Genomic DNA, 18509 nt, shown 5'->3' on the forward strand with positions numbered 1-18509 from the left:
AGAAATTGTGCTTTAGAACAGTGCCTGACACACTTGTCAAGAGGCATGTGGATAAGAGCTTGTTAAATAAAATTTTAAAACACGTGAAAAATGGCTTCTGCTTCTCCACGATGGAATCTTACCTTATCCTGTCAGCTCAGGAAGGCTATAGGGTCATGAGGGATGTGGCATACCTCACTCATCCTAGAGTGCTCCATACCTGACTCAGAGTCAGCCTCCGACAGTGTTCCCAGGAAGGAGGAGAATGATTTAATCCAGATGAAGACAGAAAGGAATGAGCGTGTGGGTCACTTTAAGAAGAATCAAGTCTCCCTGCCTGAGCAGTGGGAAAGAAACCCTCTTCGAGAAGCAGAACCTGGAGAGTTTGAGTCCCAGTGGCTAGGAGATAAGTCGTGTTATCAATCAGCTTTTGCCTCTCTTGACAGACACCAGATGACCATGAAGCAGAGACGGGGATTAAGTCAAAAGAAGCAAGAAAGTACATTTTCAACTGTTTAGATGATATGGCCCAGGTAAGCTTCATGGGTGAGTATGTAACGGAAGCCCTTTAAAAACCAAGTGCAGCAAGATTTCTGCAAGAGTAATACAGGATAACAGGCAGAGACCCACATTACCCAACTGCAGTGGTTGACCTTGACCTTAAACAATGACATGCCAGCCTTTGTAAGAATACCATTGGGTTGTTGGGACAATTTAAAAACCTTATACCAGCTTCTTCAAAATAGCTTCAGCCTATTGGTTCCCTTTGTAAAATAGTACTGATGTTTCCATGAGAATTCCAGCCCATTAGTACATGAGTGCCACTGAACCATGATTCAGTATTAGTTTCCCAGGGCTGCTGTAACCAGGTTCAATGAATTAGATGACTTAAGACAACAGACATTGTTCTCTCACAGTTGTAGGGGCTAGAAATCTGGAATCAAGGTTTCAGCCGAGCCATGATTCCTCCAAAGGCCTTGCAGTGGTTCTCAACCTGTGGGTCCCAACCCCTTTGTAACAATGAAAATACATCCTGCATAGCATATATTTACATTACAATTCATAACAACAGCAAAATTACAGTTATGAAGTAGCAACGAAAATAATGTTATGGCTAAGGGTCACCACAACATGAGAAACTGTATTAAAGGGTCACAGCATTAGGAGGCATTAGGAAGGTTGAGAACTACTGCCTTCGGGGAAAGCAGTTGGATCTCTCTGGCAACTTCCAGGAGCTCCGGGCAGTCCTCAGCATTCTTTGACTCACAGCTGCACCACTCTCATCTCTGCCTCTTTTTCATTCTCTGTCTCTATGTCCAAATCTCCTTATCTTTCTCTTAGGAAGACCCTAGTCTTTGGGTCTAAACTCATCTAAACTTGCTTATATCTGCAAAGACCCTGTCTCCCAATAAGGGCCCTTTCATAATTATTGGGGATTAGGACCTGAACTTATCTTTTCAGGGGCCACAGTTCAATCCACTACACCGTCTCTCTCAGCTCACTGTCAGGAACTACAGACTCTCACCTTTGAGCTCCAGAGAAAATTCTAGAACTTCAGTTATTTTTAGTGTGAAGTCTAGTCTAAAATCAGGGCAACACAAAGTGAGTTTTCTCCTTCAAGCAATGAGAAGCAAAGCTACAGACCAATAAACACTTAGCCCGCCTCTTACTATAGTTGAGTGTAACCAAAAATCAGGATGCTGAGTAAAGTATACTTGTCAGTTGATTAGTAGCTTAGTTTTTCTGTGAAAACTGAAATTGGTTTCCAGAGCATGTCTTGGAAATACAGAAGTCACTACAAAACAAGCCTTTTAAAGGCTATTCTAATATCGACTTGCTCCTGGGAGACAAATCCTGTGTTCAGACATCCTGCCTATCTTGGCCAGAGGTAACCCCAGTTCACAGAGGAAATAAAATCATCTGGCCCCAGCTTAGGAGCCGAGAGGAGGACGATAGACTGTAAACAGGAAGGGGGCACTTAGGCCCTTCCATCTTCTTCTAAAGGAGAAATAAATAAATCTTTTTATGCATCTTGTTTTCTACAGCTTGGTTGTGATTTTTTAAATTGTAGCAAAACACATATAGCATAAAATTTACCACCTCAGCTTGTCTTGCGTGTACAGTTCATCGGTATTAAGTACACTCACATTATTATGCAACCAGTCTCTAGAACTCTCTTCATCTTGTGGTTATTTTTAATGAGGTGTGATGAGAGCTGCATTTCAACGTAATTGATTAACACAGGAGCAGTTTACGTGCTGTTCTTCAGATAGGTCTGCAGGTCCCCTTGCCCATGAGTGGCCTCCTCTGTTTTCCCTACAGAGAGAAAGCCACATCCTGTGGGCAGTGACAGGTGGGCGGTACCTTTCACAGGGGCAGGGCACAGCTCCCGGGAACTGGGAAACAGGGCTTGGGGGAGATCAGGAGAACACTGCAGGGAGGACTGGGGTGTCAGGAGAGGGGAGGCACCCTGGTAACTGTCCCTCCTTGCTTCCAGGTGAACATGACGACAGATTTGGAAGGGAGTGACATGTTGGTGGAGAAGGCAGATCGGCGGGAGTTCATTGACCTATTGAAGAAGATGCTGACCATAGATGCGGATAAGAGGGTCACTCCAATCGAAACCCTGAACCACCCCTTTGTCACCATGACGCACTTACTCGATTTTCCCCATAGTACACAGTAGGTGTCCCCCTGCTCAGTCCTTTATACTTGGGGTCAGAAAACGTTTTCTTTGAAGGCCCAGACAGCAAATATCTCAGGCTTCACAGGAGTACAATCTTTGTCACAACAACTCAGCTCTGTCACTGTAGCTGAGGGCAGCTGTAGGTGTAAGACATAAGCACAGGAGTGAGGCTGCACTTCAGTAAGCTGTTCATCAAAATGGGGGTGACTGGATGGGAAGTCTGGGCCACAGCTGGCTTTATACTAAAGGAGAGGACGGGGCTCACAGGAGAGCCCGGTGTCTGAGGAAGGCAGGTGTCTACCACAGCAGTGTCTGCAGAGCAGAACCAGGCTCAGGCAAAGGCTGCCATTCCCACCCTGGAGGCGGCCTGGTCATGTCTGGATTGGGACTTGTTCATTTACTTAGCATGCTGTGTGCTGTGCAGTGGTTAGCAAAGCAGATGGGCCCCTGCCTCCCGGGGTTTAGGGTATATGGAACAGAGAATAGTATAAGAAAGTGATGCCCCAGTCACCTGGCTGTTATTGGGACAATCATAGGGTGTGCGGAGAATGCTTCTCAAGGGAGCCGCCCTTGGGGCAAGCCAGGAAGGTCTAGAGGAAGTGACCTATGAAGGTTGAGGAAGAGGAGGGCGTGGGCAGGCAGGATGGCACCCTGTATGGTCACTCTGCCACGGGCAGGACCATGCACCTGACCCGGGCGCGGGGACACTGGGTGAGATGCCGAGGCACAGGCATCAGGGGGGGACAAGCTTAGATACACTAAAGGTTTAGTCTTGATCCAAAGAGCAATGGCAATTCATTCAAGATTTTTAAGCAAGGGGATGGCTGGCTAGGTGGGTGTTGAGCAAAGATCTGTCTGCTGCCGCACAAGTAAGATGAGTCTGGAAAAAACACCCATTGGATTTAGCAACTAGGAAGTGTTGGTAGCTTAGTGACCACCGTCTCAATGCAGTGGTAGGTTGAAAGATTGAGTGAGAGGTAAGGAAAAAGACAGCAACCCTTTCACGAAGTCAGGCTGTGGGAGGGGAGAAAAGAAATAGAAGGGGCGCCAGAGAGGGGCCAAGGGGAATCGTTTTTAAGATGAGACCTGAACAGTTCTGAATGCTAACGGGCAGAGTCTGGTAGCACGGGAGAGACTAAGATAAGGGATGCACAGGGTAAGTTTCCTGAGGCCACGGGCAGGGCTGGGATTCCTACCATGAGTGGAAGGAGTGTCCCGGGAGCAGGTGGATGGCAGCAGGTGTGCTGGTTTGGTGGAGAACAGTCAAGGGCATTCCTGGTGGACAGCTTCTTCTCAGAAGTAGGCGAGGAGGTTATTGTTGAGAACAAGGTAGCTGGTGGCTTGAGCAGGGTAGGAAGTCCAGGTCGTTGTTGCAGAAGGCGACAGCATAGTGACCAGGGAAATGCAGCAGAACTGTCGCGCTGCATCTGTTGCACTGAGGCTGGACATGAGTAGTTGATAATGTAAGTGATCTCTCTAGGCGAAGGCGTAGAGAAAACAAATAGTTTAGTTTGTCCGGTGGAATTTCTGCCAGCTTGGTGAGAGAAAGACTGACAAGGAGGCTGATGGTGCTGGCAGTAGAGTACTCGTGACCCAAAGTGATGGCTTTGTAGGCTGAGCTGAGAGAGAGAAGAAGGGAGGGTAGGAGAAGACTGAATGGATGGGGGTTCTGGTCAACTCAGAGAGTGGTTATCACAGTCACAGGTAAGTGATCCAGCTGGGTGGAGAATGTGGCCAGGGGAGCAGGAACTTGTGGTTTCCAGAAGTGGAGCAACTTCAGGCTTGACTGTCCAGGGAGTGGGTGGCTAGGAATAAGGACAGGGTCACCGGGGGTAACTGGGAAACCAGGGTGTTTGGAAGGTGGTCTGTGACCTCTAGAGTTGTCCTCACAGGGAAAGGGAAGGGGAGAGGGAAGGAGGTCCCTGGTGGATGGGAACGTGACAGGGACTGTCTCTTCAGCCTCCCAATCCTGAGGTGGTCAGGCATTTAAGAATAATCACATCCACATGTCCACCGGGGAGGGCAGCGTGCCAGGAGGGAGGAAGGCTGTGGGAGTTGGCAGAGCACAGCTGGCTGGAGCTTACCCAGCCCATGGGCAGGGGCAAGAGGCAGCCCCCCACGGACAAAGCTTGCTTGATTTCGGTTCCTTGGCAGGCAGTGCCACCAGTCAGACTGTGCTGCAGTGGCACACCAGTGCCCCTTTAATTTAGAACCAGGCTTGAAGCAACCAAGCTCCACTGCAAAGAAGGCGTGTGGACTCACCCTCCCATGTTCTTCCTATGGGACTTGTGCTGTCTCTGGGTGTGGTAGGGGCTTGTCAAGGAGCTGTGGGTCTGTACACGGCAGAAGAAAGGGCAACTTGGCAACTACTGCCTGTGACTCCCGTAACATCGGTCTTTTTATATCCAGGGGTGGAGTGGGATGACTGAGAAACAGATATGGGGGGGAGGCTAGGAGGCCTCCTCTCCAGAGAGCTTCTGTTAGCCATCTGTACTAAGTCCTCGAGAGTCACCCCCATGAAGCAGGGGCCTTGGCTGAATACCCTTGGGGTCTGTCAGTGTCTGGGTTCAGTAAGGCACCATCAGTGAAACGTCTCACTGTGCTCAGTCACACAGAGGGTGAGCACTGGCAGCACATTCAGAGCTTGCTGTGGGACCATGGGAAGCCCTGACAATTCAGAACCCAGGAGATGGGCAGAGGAAGGGAAGGTGCTTTGAGCACCCCAGGCTTGCCGGGAAGTAGGCCTGATCTGTAAAAGTCCCTAGAACTTGCTAGGACCATGGAGAACTGTGGGGTGAGGATGTCTCCAAACCCACCCAGCTGTAGCCCCGCCCTGGGGACTGAGCCACAGCTGCCCTAACATCTAGATTACTAGGTGAAAGAAACATTTCTCCATGCCAGGATTCTAGCACACAAACTCTTTAAAAACCATCCCTTTTTTTTTTAAAGGTGAGATCTTTCTTTGTGCAGTAGTGTCATCATAACTCACTACAGGCTCCAACTCCTGGGCTCAGGGGATCCTTCTCCTTTACCCTCCCAAGTAGCTGGGGCTATAGGCTCATGCTACCATGCCCTGCTAATTTTTTGAATTTTTGTAACGACAGGATCCCATTATATTGCCCACGTCTGAAACTCCTGTCCTCCAGGGATCATCCCAACTTAGCCTCCCAGAGTGCTGGGATCTGAGCCACTGCATCTGACCTGTCATCTTATAAACTAACCCAGTGAAAGTCCTTGCCTCTTCCTAAAACTCAAAACTTCTCAGTTAGAAAATTCTAAACAAGCCTGAAAAGTTTCTGTTGAATTACCACAAAACCTTTGAATGCTTCAAACACATCCCAGGAAAGAGTACAAAATGCACTGGTTTATGCCTGCAGCCTCCATGTGAAAGCCTTTGGCAGTGTAGTTGGTACTTAGCAGAGGCCCAGAACACACTGGCATGACCCACATTATTGGTAGTATTTGTAGCTGTTGGTTACCATTCAATGTTTTCTTTTCTCTCCAGGGTCATCCGTCAGTACATGTTTATTTAGTGGGCACTGGGGGATCAGTGTGAGCAGTCATGATCTTAGGAAGAATCTTGAGATTCTCTAAATCATCTCTAAGTCAGTTGTTTGAAACTTGGATCCATCTTTCACAGAAAGGATATTCTGGGAGAGCCCACAAACACCTCTTAGCCCAAAACACAGCACGGCTGTAATGTATGGAAATAGCAGACATTTGTCATCTTTAAATAGTAAACTATTATTTTATTTATATTTAGTTATTACCTTTTCTAATTAAAATATGTATTAAAGATTAAAATTAAAGATTTAAAGATTATATTTAAAATAAAATCATTCAATTGGTGATTAAATTCAAGATTTATTATCTTGAGTATTAGCATTTGAGGAAACGTAAACTCGATTAGAAGACCACACAGGGATGAGAAGCAGCATAGAAATTGTGAAGGAGACTTCATGGTGGATTGCCCAGAGTGTGAGTGGCTGAAGCTGCCTGTGGCTTTTCCTTGGTGCTGATGTCAGCACCACTTTTATACACTTCTTTGTAACTGGGTTTGGTGTTGATACACAAATACAATGGAAAAAGAAAAAGGAGGAAGAGAGTTCTATCTCATGTAAGCGGACAAAAATTAGACAAGAAAAATGGAGGCTAAAGGAAGTTAAAGAGGAGCTGTGGGTGTGTGTGAAGACTGGGGTAATCACCTATCCATGGCAACCCTCTGTCCTCCCTAAAGGTCAGCTGTACTCGTAAAGTAGGGGCAATAATCATCTCTCCAGCTTGTGGCTGTTGTAGGACTGAGTGAGAGGTTACAAATACCTACTGCTGCTCTCAGAAAATGTTAGCCACTAGTATTAGTATTACTGTTAGCATTACTGTTTCTATCACCTACACCAAGTCCCCTGTGGACAGAGTGGCGATACAGTCATGGTACTGGGCTGGGGAGTTCCTTGGCCGTCCCCTAGATGGTGCTGGTGACCCATGGTAACTGTTGAAGAAAGGTGAGAGCAGGATGGTGTGTCAGTGGGGAAGTGGAGGCAGGTGGAAGCTGCTGTTCCATGTCCCCACTCAGGGCTCACGCGATGGCTTACAGACCAGAGACCACATGGAGGGCTGAGAATGAGCGGTGATGCTGTAGACAGGCTAGTGACATGAGGAGAATGGGGGATAGCCGTCAGGTCTGTTGTGACATGTGGAATCCTTCCCCACTCAGGACATGAAAAGTCTTGAGACCCTGGGGAAAATTCATCTAATTAACTTCAACTCTTTCAAACACACAGACTTTGCACAAGAAGTCCAGGGAACTTAGACCTGAAGTTGAGTTTCCCTGGTTGTCTCGTTTACTAAGTTAACCCTTCTCTCCTTTTCTTTCTCCATTCTCTCCCCCTTTATCCCACGTTACCCTCTGTCCTTTCCCCTATGTCTCTATGTGCCTCTGCCCCCTGCATGAACAGCGTCAAATCATGTTTCCAGAACATGGAGATTTGCAAACGTCGGGTGAATATGTATGACACAGTGAACCAGAGCAAAACCCCTTTCATCACGCACGTGGCCCCCAGCACATCCACCAACCTGACCATGACCTTTAACAACCAGCTGACCACTGTCCACAACCAGGTAAGTGGGGAACAGAGGGACAAGGTGGGCAGGGCTGCGAGGTCCAAGCAGCAGGACTTATATTTTCCCACCAAACCTAGGCAGAGACAAAATCCCTATATTGCCATATTCAGCTGTGTAAGAAAGTATTAGCTTCCAAATTTACCTCCCTTGGGAGACCCAGGCACTCTTTGTACTGACCCCTGGCCACACAGAAAGGTCCCAGAGATAACTTGCAAAGGGACTCCTTTCTGAGATGACAGGAGCTCTTGCTGCTGTCCTTCATCCTGGAGTGGGAATAAGGTGAAGGAGTCGCTCTGATCCTTTCAGGCCTGACATCTGCGGGGTAAGAATTCTAGAAGCGGGAGGAACTGAGGTGATCGCAACCCCGCCCCCCCATCTCCACACCACTGGATCCCCCTGCTGTCAAAGGGAAAATCATTCTGTCACCAGCATCCCAGCAGCTGGACCTGAAAGGAACTAGGAAACTAAGGTTTCTTCTCACAGATTTCCAACTTTTGCAGAAAATTGGCAGAATCCAGTAGCTAACATCCTGCTTAAAACATGGATGACACCCAGGAACTACGTATTGAAGGCATAATCTCCGAGTCCTAACTCGGAAAGCCTGCAGAGTCTAGAAGTCTTTCACTCACTCTCGTCTTCCAATCTCCCCAGATCCCCCAAAGAAGTGTCCCTAGATTTTTCTGTCATGTTGTTAATGACAACACTCCTGTGTCTCTTTGTATGTATACACACACACACACCCCTCACTCCACAGAGGAGGGCATATTTTGCAAACCTGAAGTGTGAATACCTTTACCTGGCTGCTTTTTCAGACAGGTCCCCTCCTGGCACTGCAGAGTCACTGACCCCTCCTCTTCAGTCCTACTCATGTGGCACGTCAGGCTGCTAAGGCCAAGCTTTACTTCCCGGCCTGCTGTGTCTGCCCAAACTCTAGGAGATATCCCGTCTACCCAGCTCCCAAGTCCGTTGCCCCCTGGGGGTCACTTGAAGCTCTCCTTGGGGCAAAGAGCTAATGATCTCTAGCATCTAAGCGTCCAAAGAAACAAACATTCCTGCCCAGCCCTAGGAGTAGGAGCTTCTTGACAGAATATCCCCATGGTTTTGTTCATTACCTCCTTGAAGAGGTTTGTTTTTCCCTTCAGTCCTCGAGAGACGCCTGATCTCAACTCCCTAACCCCAAACTGCCCAGCCCTCTCTGCCATCTGATATCAAAGGCGTCTGAGAGATGGTGGAGGGAAGGCTCCTCTCAAGTGAGTGCATCACGGCAGGCCGCGTCTCCCTATCCAGTCTTTCCAGTAGACTGGAGAACTATGGTCCTGGGTCCCTGACCATACCAGGGAGGCCAACTCGGCCGACTCCATGAGCACCAGCACATCCATTCCAAAGAGTGTCACAAACAGTCTGCAAAAGTGAAAGAGCTCTTCAGTTATCAAATAAGAAGAGCCCTCTTCCCCCAATGCTGAGACTATCCACATCTCACTTGGGACTGGCGTACAGCAGAAATGGCTGGTAACTTCATGCAGTGTTTGGGTCAGAGTTTCAGTAAGGGGAAATAACATCTTTCAAAGTTCGGGGCCTAAGAAGAGGATTTCCATTCTCTTGTACTAGATTCTACTGTGCCCTACTTATAAATATATCCAAAACAAAATTACTCATGATATACCTAGTCTTAAGTGCTAATGTTGATACTAAACAGGAACTACGTATTGAAGGCATAATCTCCGAGTCCCAATTCGGAAAGCCTGTAGAGTCTAGAAGTGTTTGGGTCAGAGTTTCAGTAAGGGGAAATAACATCTTTAGTAACATATTTAGTTACTAAATATCATCATTCATAGCTAACACTTATTGAACACTTAATGGTGTGCCAGACTCTCCTAAGTTTGTCACAACTCTTAATCTTCCCAGCAGCATTGTGAGATAAGTATTATTGATAATATCATTTCTGTTTTAGAGGAGGAAACTGAGGCATAGAGCAAGGGGCACAGAGTTAAGCCTCTTCACTAAAGCTACTTTGTAGTTCATAAGAGATGGCCATGGGCTTTAAACCCAGCAATCTGGCCTCAGAGTGTAGACTCTTAAATATATACATACACGGCACCAGATAAATCTTACAGAAGTCCTCAAATGCTTTCCAAGGTGATGTCTGCTCCTTAAATCCAGCAAGACTCCCTTTGTTCATTAGTGACTCTGGTGATTTGCTTTCTGCCTTGAGCTCCTTGTTTGCCCACATAGATAAATAGAAGCAATGAGATAAAGCCATACTTTTATGGCTTGAAGTTTTGCATTCAACTACATAAACCAATTCCTTGCTCCCTTAACACCTATCCAGTGGATTAGGACTTTTTCCCACATGGTCACTAATCTATATCTTCTCCATCTCAAGGAAGCTGGGTCAGTAATTGACAACCCTGTATTTCTCCAGGAAATTGTATTGCATAAGGAGTCCTCTCCTTGGGTATTCCTTGTTTGATCCTGTGGATCAGCCACTTCTCTAACATTCCATGGTATTCTATGGTTTGGATCTAGCCTGCTACTCAGGATCTTACTTTGGTTAATAAGCCAAGCCCTTCCTTCTAGATGTCTAACCATTTGAACATCTATTACAACTGCCTTCAGGCATCACTTCCTCCATTCTTTGAAAACCTGTATTATCAATAAACTTGCTTTTTCTCATTATTTCTCTTTGTCAGCTACAGTGGCTCTTACTAGTTCTGTCTCTACTCCTCTCTGACAGGGGACAGTTCCTTTTCTAAGAGCTACTAAGGATATAGAGAAGTAGAAAACTGTCACCCTTACATGTGCTGCTTCAACTGATCCTCAAGCAGGATTAGAAGGGGGAAACCATCTGTGCCTAATGGTCACACTGGGGACTGAGCACATGTGAGAACACAAGTTCCACTTGTCCTTGAATCTGCAGTGAGCTGGAAGATTCAACCCCTCAAGGAGCTTGTTGTCTCCACGATGAGACAGAACATAAGCAAAGACATGAATCAAAATGCAGAACAGTGAAATGCAGAATAGGGCCAGGCCAAACAAACAGGTTGTGCTACAGAATCAAAAGGAAAGAGACCAGTACGGGGTGGAGGAAAACACCTGGGGCCTCCAGAAGAGATGGTGGCATTAGGAAAACAGAGGGGCAATGCAAGTCACGTCATCTGTGACAAAACACAGATGCCGACGCCCACACGTGTGCACACATGTTCCCAGCTGTGCTACCTGGAGCAGACCATGTGATGCTGCAATCACGCACATATATTTAAGATCCAAGCATGTGCACCATTTGATTTAGCGATTATTTTCAAACAAATTAATTTGCATTGCACTGAAACTCAGCACAAAATCTTTTGAAGTATGCAAAACATACATAAAATGAGGCTTTGTACTTTTTATCATGTTTGGCACTGTGCGTACCCTGCTTGAAATTCTTCTCGTATGTGTGTCCAAGATATCCTTGTGGCTCGTTCCTCCATGTTTCCTCGTCCTTGTAAATTTCTAAAGGCAAAACCTCTAGACCAGTGGTTCTCAACCTTCCTAATACCGCCGCCCTTTAATACAGTTCCCATGGGTCATGACGCACAGGTCGAGAACTGCTGCTCTAGACGGTGTTGAATCCAAAGCCATTGGTAAACTCCACCTATCTTGCTAAAGGACCAGCATGAAGGCTATGATGGAAACTGGAGAATTCCCAAGTTAGAATTTATTTTCCTTCTGTGTGGCCTTGCTTCACATGGAAATTTAATCTCAAGTGATATCTTTCTTTCTGGAACAGAAAGGAGAGGACATAATCTCAACGACTTGTATTTGTCAAAACCCCGTTTCAGTTCCTGGCCTCACGGGCACCTTTTCCTTCTGCTGTCCAGACTCTGTAACTGAACGGGCGCAAAAGCGCATGAGACAAACACAGACTAGAAAGCCAGTGTGAGCCTGTCCCTCTCCCATTCCATATGTGTCTCCTGCACATCTTTGCAGTGACTGCTCCGTAACCACCTGAGGGTGTCTATAAATAGTTCTCACCTTAGACCTGGGTGAGCAGGCCCTCCCGGAGCCCCCCTCTGGCTTCCTGCTGGTGCTTGTCCTGCTCTGCCAAGCTCTGGGTACTGGAAACTCTAGGCTGTTAGCGCCTACAGGAGCCTTTTCCTGGATTTGTCCACCCCTGTGGGAGGACACCCTCTCCAGGCCCAAGCAGAAGGTAGTGTGAGCCTGGCAGATCCGTGTAAGAGCACCTCGAGCCCTTTACATTGTGGGACATAGCCAGCAGGGAGAAGGAAGTCAGGGCTCAGCTAGCCATCACCAATGCCAGCACAGATCCCAGGGAATTCAAGAGTCCTCAATTCACACCTTACAGGTAGTCATGAAGGTATATTTGTCAGAGCGGAAGGACAAAACATTTCATTAAGCAGTTCTCTAGCCCAATTTTAAACTTTTCAGTTCCTAGACATGTGGGGTGCAGGTGTTTGTATGTACCCTTGCTCCAGCCCCACAATGTTAGGAGCAGGTCTGAAAGTAGACACTGAAGGTGACCTGCATCCCCCAGGACTCCAACTGTGTTTCCACTCCTCCCTGCTTTGTTTTTTTGCTAGTAGTTTTTGTTTATTAGGTTATTCTTCTTTGAGTTCATTTATTTGATTCAGATTCATGTCTCCCAACATACCGCCTCCCTCATTTTTTATTTGTGTTTATTTTTGTTTAATCCCCATCATTCCTTTAGGCTCCCACCTCCACCAGTGCTACTATTTCCTTAGCCAATCCCGAAGTCTCCATACTAAACTACCAATCTGCACTCTACCAGCCCTCAGCAGCATCCATGGCTGCAGTGGCCCAGCGGAGCATGCCCCTGCAGACGGGAACAGCCCAGATTTGTGCCCGGCCTGACCCATTCCAGCAAGCTCTCATCGTGTGTCCACCCGGCTTCCAAGGTAAGGACAAGCAGACACAGCCTCTTGCCTGCTTCCCACAGGATGTCCCCAAGGGCTGCGGCACCTGCAGTTTTCTGTTATGGGTACTTCCACAGAAGGAGGCCGACTTTGGGTCTTGCAGTGAGAACACTGGTATCGCTGCACTTGAGAGCTCCTGTCCTATTGTAGCCAACCTACAAACAACAGGATCAAGTCTGCCTGGGACTATGTCCCTAGCCAGCTGTCTGTAAATAAGCACACTGTCCATCCTGTCATTGCTAAGCTGATGACAGCTCTCACTTTTCCCGATGCATAGTATCCCCTGTGTGGTTATCTGCAGAAAACTGCCAATCTCTAACAGGTGCACAGGGAGAACATAAATGTCTTAAAAGTACTCCCCAGGGCCTCCTCTCCAAAATGATTCTTTGGCCTTGACCACAGCACTCTTCTCTTTTAGGCTCTAAGATAGTAGAGTTGACTGTGTACTGTTACAGTTTACATAGAAGGAATTTACTTTTGCAAGCATGTGTGTGGTCAGTGCCATTCTAAACTGGTTCCTATGTCCTCTCCCTAACCCTGACACCCCTTGCTTTGACATGGCCCGAAGCTCTTGTTCTCCTGTTATAATCTGTCAGCATAACTGTCCCACTTTTGGCCTTAGGGACTTCTTAATTTGACCTTCTAGCCCTGAAAGACATTCAATTCAAGATTTGGGAGAATGACTGTTTTTTAAAGTAAGTTAGACACTAAAGGAGGAAAAGACCCAAGGACCAGCCGTTACCTGGGCTTCGGACAGGGACTGATGCAAAGGGGAGTTGAGAGATGACACAGCTGCCTAGAAGTTTTCCTTCATCCTCAGCTGACCCTCTCTCTCCCTCTCTTGCTGTCTGGAACAGGCTTGCAGGCCTCTCCCTCTAAGCATGCTGGCTATTCAGTGCGAATGGAAAACGCAGTCCCCATTGTCACTCAAGCCCCAGGAGCTCAGCCCCTTCAGATCCAACCAGGTCTGCTTGCCCAGGTAATTCTTTCTTCTTTATTATCACTGGTATTACCATTATCCATGTTAATGGTTGCAAAAGAGATATCGCTCTGCTCCCCCACTCCACCTCGTTCCCTGGTAATGAGTTAGGTGCTTTCAGTCATTGGAATGTATCTGTAATATTCTAAATGACCCCCAAGTGAATTACCTTTCTAAGTATCTGCTTACAATTCCAAGAAGAAATTTAGATACAGGGAGAGTCTGGGGAAAATATTATTATTATATCTTTGAAATGCAAATTAATCTGTGAGACCTAGGTTTTAATCCTAACTGCTAGTAACTGTCTATGACCTAAGGCAAGTGAGTTAACATCTCTTGCCTCAAATTTTTTTCTTGTGAAATAGAAATCGTTTTTTTTTTTAGAGCTGAAAGGAGCCTTGGAGATTATCCCTTCATTTTATAGTTGAAAACCCAGGCTCACAGAAGCTGTGAGCTGGAACCTCCTTATCTATCCATGTAGGTATTCTCATGGTAGAGTGAGAGCACAGACATGAAACATGATTGGAAATTTGTAAAGCTTTCTATGAATTTAAGGTAACAGTAGTGATGCAACAATAATAGTAATCAATCCTTAATGACCCTTGAACCCTATTAACAAACACATCATCATGCCAGGCACCTTCCAGTTGTTAACTGATTTAATCCCCACAATAAGGTATTCGTCTCCATTTAACAAATAAGGAAACTAAAGCACAATTACTTCCCCAAAGTCACACAGAAATTAGATGACAGAGTAAGTTCCCACCTAACGGGTATACTGTAGAGGTACAGGACACATTTCCTGAGTGATGGACTTAACTACAACTTGGGTGCTACCACAAAAATATAAACAATGTAACCCAATCATACATGCCCTTATATTAATCCAAAATAAAAGAAAGAAAGAAATTAGGTAACAGAATCAGGACATAAACCCAAGAAGTCTGATGCCAGCATCTCTATTTTACCACCATGTTATACTACTTCTGTGTAATAATTTCTACTGCTGGGTGTCAAGGACAGCTTAATGTAAATGTTATTGGTTAAGAAGCACCCTTATTTTTAAATAAGATAGATTTGGAAAGGCTTTTCCCAAAGACTTGATTTATTGTGTCTTGCTAAATAGAAGTTGTTATTGTTTCAATTTTTATGTCAATTTACATAGATCATCTGGGCTTTCTTCTAGTCCATTGGCTTCTCTAACATCCTATTGTCTTAAACATTCTAACTCTAATATGCTTTGGTATCTGATAGGGAAAGCCCTTTTCCCATATACAGTTGAACCTCTATAAGTTGACCACCAAGGGAGTAACAAACATCAACTTCCAAAAGTGATCAACATAAGGAACTAGGTCTACTGTACTGATAGGTACAAGTGGTGCATGACTAGTCTGTTAAAATTAGGTCAATTAGAGGAGATAGTCACTGTATGGAAGTGTTCAATGTAGGGAGGTAGTCAACTATGGAGGTTCTAATGTAGTTCTTCAAAATTTCCTTGTCTGTTCTTATCCCTTTACTTTTCAATATGAATTTTAATGTCACTCTTCTATAAGAATTTTAGTTCCAAAAATAAAAAACCTGATTTATATATGTTTTTTTGATTTATATTTTTTAGACTTGTGTTGAATTTATATTTACTTTAGAAATAACTGTCATCTTTATCCATGAACATGGTATAACTCTGTATGTTAGTACTTTCAGTAAAGTTTCTTTTTCCTTTGTTGGAATAATTCCTAGTATTTTATAGCTTTTGTTGCTAATAATCATTTTTTATATTGCATTTTCTAATTATTTGGTTTTGGTTTGTAGGAATATAACTGATTTTGGTCTGTTGAGTCATCTAGAAATGCTTCTAAATTCTGATAGTTTTATGTTTCTGTAAATTCTCTTGGATTTGCGGTATAGACAGTCTTTTTATTTGCAAATGATACTACTTTGTTTCTTCCTTTCTAATCCTTACAACTTTTATTTATTGTTCTTACTTATACCACTAGGCTCAGTAGGACTGATTTCCAAAACAATGTTTAATAACAGTGATGATATTATTCATCCTTAACTAGTACCTAACTTTAAAGGAAATTCTAGCTATTTACTATTAGGTATTTTATGTGCTACAAATATTTAATAGAGACACTTCATTTATGTTTGTTAAGTTTTTAAATGAATACTGCATTATATCAGTGTATATATTTTTTATATCTATTGGGATACTCATGTGCTTTTTGTTCCTTAATCTGTTAATGGAATAATGATATTAATAGATTTTGTAATGCTAAACTACCTTTGTATTTATAAGATAAATTTCATTTGATCATGTTGTGCCTGATGTGGTATGCTTTTCGATACTGAATTAAGTCTGTAACTATTGTAGTTAATATTTTTGCACCTATGTTCATACATGAAAAATGGCATATAGGCTCAGCACCTGTGGCTCAAGTGGCTAAGGCACCAGCCACATACACCTAAGGTGGCGGGTTTGAATCCAGCCTGGGCCCTCCAAACAACAATGACAGCTGCAACCAAAAAATAGCCGGGCATTGTGGCGGGCACCTGTGGTCCCAGCTACTTGGGAGGCTGAGGCAGAAGACTTACTTGAGCCCAGGAGTTGGAGGTTGCTGTGAGCTGTGATGCCAGAGCACTTTACCCAGGGGGACAGCTTGAGGCTCTGTCTCAAAAAGAAAAAAAAAAAGAAAGAAAAATGGCATATAATTTCCCTTTCTTATAGAATCCTTATCTGATTTGAGTACAAGGTTATACCAGTCTCCTAAAACATGTTGGGTATTATTACTTTTTCTGCTTTCTGGAACGGCCTGTTTAAATTGATTTTAACCATTCTTTGCCTTTTTTGTGCTCATGTCCATAATGACACTGTGCAAGTCACTACTAACAACAAGAACTGCTGGCACACAGAGTTTTGTCTTATTCAAGGTTTGTAAACAGAGGACCTTCTATCTTTAAAACAGGCCTGCTGTTCCTTCCTCTCACAACAATCCGTGCAGCTTCCTTTTGTTTGCACAGTTTAATAATAGTGGGGAGTTCAGAAAAAACCAAGATAGATTGAGAAAGAAAACTAACGTTCAGTCCAGGGACAAAGAGGCTTGTTTATACCTTATCTGAGTGGTAAAAATCCACACCAGCCTACTGTTGCTCCTCCTTTGTGGGTCAAAATCTATAAAATTCATGTGTGCTTCACAGATTAATTAGAGACCCTTTTTGTGTTTGCACACTTAACCTTAGTGAGCCAGGAACTATCTCTGAGATAATAATTAGCACCTCTTATTAGCTAAAATGGACATTCTTCCTTGTTCAGTTTGGTAGAACCAGTGAGCTCAGCACCCTGCATCTGTTTTAGTCCTTTAATCATAGCAAGAGAGAGCTTTACCTTTTGCTTACTTGAAAAAGAGTCCCTAGAGTGTTGTAAATCCCCAAGTAGATTTAACCTAAAGCTGTAATTGGGAAAGTGAACAAAAAATACAGAGTTATAAGGATTTTAATTGTTAACAGTGTTTAGAACGGGGAACTGCTGGAAGCAATTTGAATGTTCATCAGTGGGAGGTTTGTTAAATAAATCGATGCACATATAAAATGGAACACCATGTAGCCATTAAAAAGGACATGGTAGACCTAGGCGTCTTGATATGCAAAGGTTTCCAAGATATATTAAGTGAAAAAAACCCTGCCCTGTCCAGGATTGTGTTGTCTCTTTTTGTTTGTTGGCTGCTTTTTCTTTTTCTCTCTGCTTGTCACTTAACCCAGGCCAGTGTTAGCCTGTTGAGATGTGGCTCTTTCCAGATATTTTTAAATCAGCCTTTCAAAGCACAAAAGTAAGTTAACTTATGAAACTGGTATGATGTCTATAAAAAAGCAATAATTAAACATTTAAACTGAAGCTTTCATTTTTCTATGGGTAAATGTCTAGGTATCAGTCAGAGACATTCCAAATACTATTATTTGCTTTAAATTTCTCCAAAAAGCTGGCGTGAGTCTTTTTATCTAAATATTTAAAATCCGTTCACAGATTTGATTTGTGAATGTTCAGAGATGGAGTCTTTGAATCCACGCCTCATGCTGATTTCACTGTCTTCGCCCTTTCCCTCCCCACTCCCAGCAGCAGCACGTGGCCCTTACAGGGGAAGGAACCTCTGTGGACACCCAGAGGATGTGTGCACAGCAGGAGGGGTGCTAATCACGCACTCAGTAGGGCACCTAATGACTGCGCAGTGGAGAGGGTGGTGATCATACCTTCTGTGTCAGTGACATGGGAGTGATCTTTATGAATCACCTCACCACAGAACTTGTGAATGGCTAGGTAAAAGTGGAGAGAGATGGGAAGGTCAGTTCTTAATAGACTCGGTATTGAGTTTCTCTCACATGTCAAATGGCAGAATCCAAAACCCTCTTGGACTAGAAATTCAGAAAGGCCAGACTCTTACAGGCAGAACCCTGTCATGAAGTTTTTATATTCTTCTAGCCGGTGGAATCATACCACCTGACGCCTTTAAATGTTTCCCTAGGGACAAACCATTGGCTTGAACTCTTTAAACTGTCCAAAATACAAAATTTCAATGCTTCTCACTCACAACTTCCTGTGGTAACATTTTCTGCAACCAGCCTTTCTAACCATTGTCCTGCCGTCTGCTCCTGTCTTGCTTGGCACCTGACACTGTGTACTGAAGACTTGATCATGCCGTCTTTGTGCAGTTACTACCAAGGCCTGATCCCAGCAGGGATGATCAGTTTTGAGGATTATCACCATGTCCAAATGCCTGCCCCACCACCACTGGCTGTATGAGTTTGGTGAAGTTATTTC

General features: G+C 44.6%; 1 protein-coding gene across 4 annotated transcripts in view; it reads left to right on the plus strand.

The window, feature by feature from the left end:
• The window catches only part of HIPK2 (homeodomain interacting protein kinase 2), a 138511-nt gene that overhangs the window by 74988 nt on the left and 45014 nt on the right, over window positions 1-18509 (plus strand). For 2 of the 4 annotated variants that reach the window (XM_003791572.3, XM_012806288.2), the window contains exons 5-9: window positions 426-512; window positions 2477-2661; window positions 7621-7783; window positions 12495-12702; window positions 13578-13699. In XM_003791572.3, coding sequence (XP_003791620.2) covers window positions 426-512; window positions 2477-2661; window positions 7621-7783; window positions 12495-12702; window positions 13578-13699 — 765 coding nt within the window. The remainder of the gene's footprint in view (window positions 1-425; window positions 513-2476; window positions 2662-7620; window positions 7784-12494; window positions 12703-13577; window positions 13700-18509) is intronic. The other 2 variants (XM_012806289.2, XM_003791573.2) reach the window with 1 other exon arrangement.

The sequence above is a fragment of the Otolemur garnettii genome, unplaced genomic scaffold, assembly GCF_000181295.1.
Source record: "Otolemur garnettii isolate 467f Iridium unplaced genomic scaffold, OtoGar3 scaffold00049, whole genome shotgun sequence".
NCBI lineage: Eukaryota > Metazoa > Chordata > Mammalia > Primates > Galagidae > Otolemur > Otolemur garnettii.